The sequence below is a fragment of the Papilio polytes genome, unplaced genomic scaffold, assembly GCF_000836215.1.
Source record: "Papilio polytes unplaced genomic scaffold, Ppol_1.0 DF820622.1, whole genome shotgun sequence".
NCBI classification, from domain to species: Eukaryota; Metazoa; Arthropoda; class Insecta; order Lepidoptera; family Papilionidae; genus Papilio; species Papilio polytes.
This window is the reverse complement of record NW_013528582.1, coordinates 58,334-68,769: the sequence shown is the minus strand read 5'-3', so window position 1 is coordinate 68,769 and position 10,436 is coordinate 58,334. Positions and strand designations below refer to the sequence as shown.

The window sequence follows — 10,436 nt, the reverse complement described above, 5'->3', positions numbered from 1 at the left end:
TAGCGACGTGTCGACGATGTTAATAATTACCAAATTCAAGCCTCCACATCGATGTACGGTAATTACATTTAATATTACCGAATATAACTTTTGTGAATTCAATTATTAATTTGTATAAAATAAAGAGAAGAAAATTCTTAATTAACCCTACAAAGTACTGATACTACAATTAATTTAAAATGTTGACGAAAAAACTCGAACTTCAACTAATACTATAGTTAGTTCTTTGATTACTTCTGATTTGGTTAATCGACGTGCCAACATTTTCTTTATCCGCTACTCATACGTATGGTAAAATAAAGGCGGATTTTAAATTCCTTTATAATAATAACTGTTTCATTAGCCTTTTCAAAAATGTATCTCGTAATTAAATTGATTGTATTTCCGAATAACTGATATTGAATTGTCGTTCGAAATAAGACCAAGTCACGTACACTTCTGACCAAAATGTTTTAACAATTACAACAGAAAGAAATAACGTTAAAGTTGTTTATTTGTTTATTTTAACAGAAACAATAAGTGTAGTTTATATTTAACACATCCACAAATGCCTTTTTAAACCGCCGATGCTTTTCATACAGCCTCGCATTGAAATCTTAATTGCCTATCATAAAGCGATACTCCGTTACTCTTTTTTATTTTATCATCGGAAATGGAAATTAATGGAGGCTTTGGGAGACATCATTTAAATATAACAATGCACTTTTATACACGATACTGATATTTATTAAATCCGATTGTTTCACTTTGATCGTTGTTTTGTTTTCATTTAAAATAATCTATTAATTAAAAAACAAACACAGAATCACAAACACTTTGTAGCGTATGTGTTCTGCCACACTATGTACCACATTCCGATGTGCTTAATGCATTCCAATGAAATTAGGCTCAGTCCTAATTTCATTGGGATGCGTTAAGCTATTTTGGAACTACGAAGTAACTAACGTCAATCTAAGATTAAACTTTCTCATTTTTAATATTAGTATGATAGCAAGTTTAAACGCATCAATTTCAGAAGGCTTGGAACAGAAAAAACCCGTTTTAATTTTATCATTTCCTGTTGGTTTTTGTTGTTTTGTTTGTTGGTTTATCTTAATAAATAAGTCCTGTTGGTTTTCCTTAATAAATGAAATAAAATGAAAAATAAATAAATAAATCACCAGTTATAAAGTTTACAAGTTATTGAAATCTATAAGAAACGTTTAATATAAAACAAACCGTTTTAGCGTTTCTCCGAAGCGGGCGCGATCCTTTCCACCAGGTGACCTGTGCCTCGGGCCGAGAGCCGGTCGCCTTGCACTCCACCTCGTAGCTCCTGTCGGCCGATAGCTGCCGGCTCTTGTTCAGGATTTGCACCGTCAGAGGCTTTACTACAACAAAACACTATCTCATACTTCTAATACACAATGCATACCAAGAATTTGTTTAAAAAGCTGGAATCTTTGATAAAAATAATCTTAGGCAACATCTCTTACTCGTCTTATTATTCTTAACATTATACGACATTGCCGTCGTCAACAAAAATATAGTAATATCAGATATTAATCTATATTGATCCTGCCTTAATAACATAAAGGACATTTGCTTCAAACAAGATATGACACTTGATCGATTTGAGTAATTAATGTTGAGCTCACGATGACAGTAATTATGTCTCTACAAAGTAATTACACAGATTGAGACACAATCCGTCCTCAGCCTAAACCGCAGGCGTGAAACACAAACGGATGTGTTCCAATATATGACTTTTAGAACCAAGAATAAATAGAAAGTGTGAAAAATAGGTTAAAACCTAATGTAGAAACATAATGCTTTATATATTTCTTAACGAAATCGAGCTTGATTCTCCTCTGCGCCAAAATCACTGTTCAACTCGCTCGTTTTTCACTACCCACGGGACACAGATTTATTGAGAGTTTCAAACTTTTGCTTTTGTTTTCGTGTTTAAGTTCATTTACAATTAAAGAATAGATTCAACTTTAACAACTAAGTACTTTTATGTAGCAAAATTAACTTTAAACTCGGTAGTTTACGACATACTCGTAGGCGAAAGACATCTCGGAATCTAATAGATTCCAATTTCCATACGGTAGTAACTTACAATTGATTTCCAAGATGAGCAACTTTGTCTGAGGCGGAGCTAAATTGGTGTTGGAAGCCTGGCAGATGAGCCGCGCGTTTAGGTGCTGTCGGCCGATGCTGGGAAAGGTGAGTGTGTTCACGGTCACGCCGCCGCTCTGCAGCTCGTATGAGTCGTCGATCACCGTATTCTCCAAGTACCACGTCAAACGTGGCTTTGGATCGCCTAGTAACAGATTTAATAGGCAATTGATGACTTCCAAATAAATTAATGTCTTCTAGATTGACCATTGTGAAGTCTGTAATAGGTGTGATTAAAAATTAAATCAATATTTGAGCTCGTTAAATGTAATTAAAAGAGTAAAACTGTCGCTTAAGCTGATTCTAATTAGCTGCGACACAAAATTGAGAAATGTACGCAATGCGCAGTAAAAAGAAAGAGCCTTCAGACGCTGAGCTCCGTGCCCTTTGTACAGCAATGAATAAAGATTTAGCAAACTTTATAAAAGTGAGGCTCCTTATCTTATTACGAGGGCCGATATTTCAAACAAGACCAAGGCGTAAGAAAAATTTCAAACTTGGTAAAAATTATTTTGTCCTTACATAATATTTAGGTTCGTCCGCCCTGAAAAGCTGTTCGAGAAAGTTCCGCCTTTATTTTGGTACTGTGACTAAATGAGTTTATAAAAATATACTTTGAAAGTTTACTGACACAAAAGGCCATGTGTGTTAGTATTGTGGCCCTTTTTCAAGAAAAATCTTTTATTTTTTTATGATTATGAAACCAGGATGGTAAGTAACCGCTAAACCTTCTACAAGTGTACTCCCTTTGGCAGTCATTTGTTTCATGGAGAATTTGGTCATGCGTTCGTAAATATAACTTCTACCTCTATGTCCTTACCTCCATGCACTTCACAGATGAGTTCGAGTGTGTCGCCCTCATCATAGGGCTCCAGGAGACGCGTCTGGTCTCTGGTCTTAGCGTCAATGATGATCGGCCGGTCCGGTGGCGCTGCGGAACAATTGTTAAACTAACACATCCCATGATTTATTCATCTCTAAAAACTTCCTAACATCTATTCAAATTCTAACTCGGTAGTTGATTTTAAATTACATTTCAATTTACTTCACTTCTGTTCTCTGATTATTTAAATAAGTTATTATTTTTTACTCTGGAATGCAACAATATTAGACAGAGGCCGCTTAAAATTTGTTCTTATAATTATTGAGATTACAGAGTACTCTCCTTGCTCAATTTCGACCTTTAATAAATATATTTTTATTTACTAATGTAATACTAATAAGTATACTACTTAATACTCAATTAGAACATATTAAGTTCTAAGATTTTTGCTGTAATTTGATACTTGATGAAAGTATCAAATGAATTACAGATAGAGTTAAAAAAGGAACCAAAATAAACTATTTATTTGTTTTGTAAGAAAACAATGCGGTGCCGACAGAGTCGACCTCTTTTTACTGTTTGCTTTGTCAGCGGCCGGAGGTCCCCAATATTGTTGAAGTTCTCGTCCCGCACAAACTTCATCTGTCCCAAACATTCACACAAAATCTTCGCTATATTAAATAAATCAAAATAGAGCTAACGTTGCGAATTTTAAATAATCGACTTTTGTGAGTTCGTTTGCTGGAGTAAATATCTTATTTTCAAAAACAACTGTAAAAAAAGAATTGAAAACTAAAATATGTTGCAATTTCAGATATTTCTTTAAAAATTTTCAGCAGATCTGTAATTTCTTGAAATAGAACTGTTTAATTTTGATGAAATGAATGTTTAACGTAAATTAAAACTTAACTCAGAAGGAAAAATATCATAATTAATGATGTAATCGAGAGAAGTCCGCATTCAAAACAACCACAAATTAACAAAGATAATAAAAGTGAATGGGCATTGTTGGAGACTTAACGTTTATTTTATCATTCCCTTTTCTTGGGCGTTCCGATTGGCCGACGAAACACTTAGGAAAGTAATTTCCTTGGAATATTATTGGAAACGGGCGTTTGTAATGTTCATTGTATCGCCGGCGATTATTTCATTCCACTATTGTCTGATATCAAATTCTTTATCACACTGATTATTGTCTTTGTTTGCTCTTTTATTTAGTGCGGTATTGTTTAGTTTTTCAGTATAGGTAATTAGATTTACTGTTAGACTACCTATGGTTACTTGTAAGTTCTAAGTCATTGCAATATTATTAACTAGTTTATACTTGATTTTTTTATTTCGCATCTTTATTTCACTAACGTCACTTTATAGTTTAGGGAATATTTAAGCAATAGAATCAGTATAAATTTTAAATTCTATGTAATTCAGCGATTGAATAAGAAAAGCATAGTGTAGTATAATTTAACTAACCTAATTTTCTCTGGTCTGATTTCACTAATTTCTATTCTAACAAAACTTTATCGCATCACTTTTAAAGACTTTAATGTAGTTCTTGTATTAAAATTAGATTTTTTTAAAAGCTTCTTTTCATTAAAATATTGCACTATTATTTCCGGATAATCGGATTAATAAAATAAACACGTTTTTATCAATAGATGTGCATCTATTTTTTCTCTTTTGTTACTCTCATTCAGATAGAATAAGCTTCATTTTTCTTTTATGTTTTATAAATCGTTGTACATAAATTATAAGAGCTATGGCGCTTTTCAATGTCAGTTATTAATTGTAACAGAGTGACTATCGAGAAACTGAATACTCTTGTATATTTACGACATAATAGACTCTCCAACATGTTTCAATTAGTACTACAATATGTTGTTAATAACTTAATTTGTACTCATAATATCCAATATGATCTGTAATTTGCAGACATTTGTACCGTCAAACTGGTCGAATTACTGATTAATGATGTTCTTGTTGACGATGAAAATGATCTTAATGAACACTTTCTAGTTTACAAATTTCATCATGAAATTTATAAACATTAGAACATCTACAATCGTTTCATTGAATCAGGTTATTATAAACAATATTCAAGCACATAGAGTGATGTTTATTTTTATATTCAGAATTAAAGTACTTTTATTACAAGAATTATTTAAATAACTTACTGATAACAGTGAAATTTAGCCTTAAATTTCTGGTAGGTGAATTCTTGAAGTCGACTCTGCAGCGGTAGACGCCGGCGTCGCTGGTGAACACATTGTCGAGCAGCAATGTTGCGGGGACGGCGGCCGCGCGGAAGAACGCACGCGCCCCGAAGCCAGACGGCGACGACCATAGCTTGGGCTGCGTCAGTGCTCGCCCTCGCACGTCGTAGCTGAGACACAAAAGTAATTGAGTTTTCTGTGTTATGCTGTTAACATCTCTTTTGTTATTATTAAAAGAGATGATAACAGATATTTCGGCAGTGCATACAACATCTACACAATACCATTGCCAAGCTTTCAACATTAAATAAATATTACATGATACATTTCACAATAAAATTTAAATTGTGTGGAGATACGAGACCGCTCATCAAAACTATACGACGCTAACTAATTTCTGCGAAACAATATTGCAAACTTTATGTAGAACTCGCTGTTTGGCTGAACGAAGTTAAATATTAATTTTCCTTTACAAATCACTTTTATATAAAAGAAAGAAAGAGAAAAAGCATTGTTGTTGGTTACCTGTAGACAAATGATAGACATGATAAGATAAGTAACATAATGAAGGGATTACAGACTGAAAGAATGACTCACACCGTAATACGGAGGATGAAAACTTGGTATTATCCCCAACCGTCACCCCGCTCAGTCCCCATGTGGGGACAGATGAGAATAAATAGTTGCATCTGACCCAACTTTTTCTGCGAGGTGAAGGTTGGAATTTATTTTATTTCTTAACAGTTCCATCTGTCACCTTATTGGTGATAGTTGAACTAAAAGTTGGAACGGATGAAACTTTTAATTCTTCTCTGTCCCCACGTGGGGAGAGAGCGGGGTGGTGGTTGGGAATAATCCGAAACTTGGGAGGTACCTGTCATAACTGATATAATAAGAAGATTAGTTTGGTTACCTGTAAAGAGGTTCTCCGTCAGATTCTTTGAACCACAGCACCATGGCAACCTGGTCGTCCGCGGAGAGCGGCTGCGTGTCGCACGGTAGAGCAGCCTTCTTGCCCACCACGCCCTGCACGTGCACCGTGGGCACTGCGGATAAACAAGAAGGTCAGTCTACAACAATGGTTCCGCCTGCTACTAGATTTCTTGTAAACTTTTGATTGATTTATCACCTTTATATGCCCACATGTAGGAATGACAGCTATAACTAAATAAACAAAACCAGAAGTTGAAATAAATGTGATGTAATAGGTAAATTGTACTCGTACTTCAATGATGGTGTGATTTATTTTGTATATATTTTGTACAGCGGCCGTGTTTGTATTCGGATCATGTAATTGTCGAAAAGTAATTAAATATCCTCTCATCGCGCGCCGTCATTATCATTCAGTGAAACTTCATCAGACCGAGGCTAATTATACATTCTCATTAATGTTAATGAAAAGATTTTTACATTGAATAAAAAAAAATGAAAGAGATATAAAAATATATGTGTACTGAACGTTATAGGGGTACGTAATGCATTCTGTAACAAAATAATTTTGCAATTAATATTGTAATCCATAAAAATACTTGTTATTAATTGAGAAAAAGGGTTACAAGTACAAACTCGTGGATAAAGTGGTAATTTAACTAGAAAATGTTGAGGTGTCGAACACTGATCCATTGGAGCGTGTCGGGCGGCGAGGCGTGTCGCTCGCACGGTGTCGTGTGTCGTGTCGTGTCCAAGTCGTCGCGCTTCGACAACCGCCTATACTGTTACTTACCTACTCGTAAACAAGATGATTCGTTATTTTAAACATTTTATCTATCTAATTCATGTGTGATTACTTAAACAGTAATAAACCTTATCTCAGTCAGTATAGAATAATACTGCCGTTGATATCGGTGCTCAAAACCCAAATGTTCGTATTCATAGTCTGCACTAATATTTTTAATAAAATCGGCTATATAAACCGTATCGAGTAGATGAAAGATTCTCTAATGTTATTTCTCAGAATTATAACTGTAACTGAAACCTCCCGGCTTTATAAAACAGGATAAAAGTTTCTCGCTTCCAATTTGAAGCGCCTGTGGGTCCAAGGTAATCCGAGGCGGGAGGTAATTGCCTTATAACGCTGCGAACTCAAAGAATTAATACAATTACGTTAATTGAACGCGAGGCGGATCGAATCAAAGAATTTAACGGGAACGTTAGTAATACCGATGTTTGACCTCAATTAACTAAATTCAAATTCGAATAATTATGTGTCGGGAAGCCGGCCCGCTGTGCGCGACTTCAATCGCAGGAAATTGATCAATGGCGCTCCGAGGTGATTTATTTTGTTTGATGGGAAGCTGGGTCGTGTTCCTTTTGTTCCGCATTTTTTTGTTAATTGGAAATCGCACCTGTTTTTGCTAATTCAATCGTTTACGGTTACAAAACACTCAATTGATTTTTATTTAATATTCCTTCCTTATTTCCATTTGATTTATATTTGATCCAAGACGTTCTTAAAATCATATTTCTAATGTTAATATCACTTCTATAGTTTTATAGTGTTTTCCTTAGATTAATGTTAACTAAAGTTAAATTGATTTCAAGTAACAGATACCTGTTCGTGAGCATTGTATACTTAATCTTGAGTTATGACGTGTGACGTCACATAATGGAACTCCACGAGATTGTTAATCAAATTAGTTAAGCATACATTTGTGCTTTAACTTAATTAACTTCCTCAAGAAATAGTGTCATATTGAAATTTCTGTAATGGAAATTGTAACTTGATATCCAAATACTGAGAAGTTTTATGAGCGGTAATATGCTTTATTAGTATGAGGATAGTGTATGTATGAACAATTTATACTTTTCCTAATTATACTAGACGAATCTATGCCGATCCTCGTTGTTCTATAGTAACAAAATTCTACATGGCGGTAAGCATTTCGCTGAATTTATTATAACGTATTTTGTAACGTTAGAGTTTTAACAAAGACCAAAGCTGCGGTGTTCCGTTGAATCGTTTCTAGTGTAACAGCTGTGGATTTCATTTATTATAATAATTTAGATGAATTTTGCTGTACAAATATATACCACAACCCGAATAATTCGGTCGTATCTCGTATACGAATTACAAAGGGTGCGTCATTTTTACGTAAATTGTCCAGTCCGACTTTGGGTAAGGGCTAATCAAATTTATTTCGTTCATATTTTTATCTCACAAGTACACATATCAAACATTTTTCGACCAAACGTTCACATACGTTGTATATTAAAAGCCAAAAAGCTACACAACACAAATATAATATGCACCAGCTAGCTAGGTCAAGTAATTTTAAAGTTGTACATAAAATTTGCAATCGAAACGACCATCGTTATAAAAAAAATCCTGTCTTTTTGAAGTCAGTTAAAAACTAAAGAAAAAACGAAAAGCGTTACGACTTTTTCTTGTTTTAGAAAGAGCAGTCCATGAACAGAATGCCGGCGTAAATATTCATGTGTTTTTAATCATTTACAAAGAGAAGTAAACTAGGTCGTTCCTAATAAATTTTTAATGTCAACGAGAGCGAACATGATTTTAAAAATTAACATATCGCCTTTTAATAATTTATTATAACGTAATAAAATTTGAAATCAAAGCAAATTTCAGTAAACAGATATCTATATTACTCATAAATTTAGACAGTATTATAATAATTCGTTGGTTATATTTATAATGCAGCTTGTAATTCGGTCATTTGATCCCGAGACTGCGTGAAGAGCAGACGTGTCGGTGCGTTTACGTAAACAAACAGTCCGTTAACTGTCTGAGGAAGCGAGGTTCGATCGCCCGATCGTTGTACTTGATGCCTTTGTTTATTATATGACCTAATGGAATACGAACACAGCGATATCATTTACTTTCCTGAACACGCTAATATATCACAATAGTTTACTGCTCAGGTTATTGCAACTTAGCTCGATATGAAAATGTTTCATTGACAGTTTGAAGTTAATACTAAATTGAAATTTTTTTATCATACAAAATTACTGATCGTAAAATTATAGTTTAAAGAAAAATATTTATAAAGCTGCTACCAGCAAGTTTTATAATTACTTTAAACACGGGCTCGTTATTCTTGACTTAGCGGAACTAGTGTCAGTATAAAAAACGCGCTCCGGGACTAGAATCTAATTTACTCTTTCCTTAATGAAACGGAGATTACGAGCCTCGTGCGATACATCCCGCCTTCTTTTTATATGTTTGTATTTTAACAGAACAAAGATGCACTATGAATCGATAAGACTATTGTAAAAAGTTAGGACGCGACTATAAATACAGCACATTTATTATTTTTTACAAGTTTACTTAAAAAGTAAAAAATAGTGAATGAAAATACTTTTCAATATTAATGCTGAAGTACTCTGTTTTATTTCACCACTTTATTTGTTTAAGACTCAACGCTTCGAGAAGTTATTTCGATCTTGTATCAAGTTTTTGTCTTATAAGAATTTTTTTTTTCTTTGGTGTTAATATTACATTGTCTCTGATTGGAATGTATTAGTTTATTTTTTCTTAGCCAAAGTTAAATAAGTTAACAATGTGAGTGCTATATTTATGTTAACTTAATGTAATTTCTTCAATCAATGCACTCAAATTGGAAAGTAAAATAAATAAAACAGAGACCTAATTTTCTATACTAGTTTTATTAAATAACATTCAATACACTTAGCGCTAGATGAAAACGTATTCTCACGTCTACATATAAAAACATTAACTGTTAACACCAATAATAAAATTAAAAATGTAAAGGAAACATGTTAAAGATTCCCAACATTGTTTTTTCAACAGAACCAACATGAATAATAAATACCATCTCTGCGCCATCATCTGTTTATCTTAAAATTTACGAGGCGCAAACTTTCCCGCGGGACTTGATTTTAATATGTCACAATTACTAACTTACAAATATTCACGAACTTTGTGTTCACGAGCACTTCTAAATGTTTAATGTACGACGTAAACTGTGACGTCATTTAATTCAAAATAGAAAACAAAAGAACATCATCATAAATTGCTTTGAACCTAGCAAATAATAAGTGTCTGAACTGGTTCCGACGGTCTGCCGTATTTTTAGTGCATTTTTAAAATCTAGTACTTACAGTTATTTACACTGTAACCCTGGTAATTTACGTAGGTAACTAGTTAAATGGCGTTAAATCGTTTGAACTGCATAGAGCTGGCAGATCAAAATCAAACGCAGCCCGGTTCCGGAAACCGTTAATTCGTTCCGTTTAAAAGCAAATGGCGTTTTCCAGCGAAGTGT

The 10,436-nt window shown here is 33.8% G+C and overlaps 1 protein-coding gene across 1 annotated transcript in view; it reads right to left on the bottom strand.

Moving 5' to 3' along the window:
* LOC106110407 (nephrin-like) overlaps positions 1-10,436 on the bottom strand; it is a 40,546-nt gene that overhangs the window by 15,997 nt on the left and 14,113 nt on the right. Inside the window, exons 2-6 of the mRNA XM_013292232.1 lie at positions 6,107-6,239; positions 5,155-5,363; positions 2,981-3,091; positions 2,102-2,305; positions 1,219-1,370 (exon numbers count right to left, since the gene is read on the bottom strand). Of these exons, the coding sequence (XP_013147686.1) occupies positions 1,219-1,370; positions 2,102-2,305; positions 2,981-3,091; positions 5,155-5,363; positions 6,107-6,239 (809 nt within the window). The remainder of the gene's footprint in view (positions 1-1,218; positions 1,371-2,101; positions 2,306-2,980; positions 3,092-5,154; positions 5,364-6,106; positions 6,240-10,436) is intronic.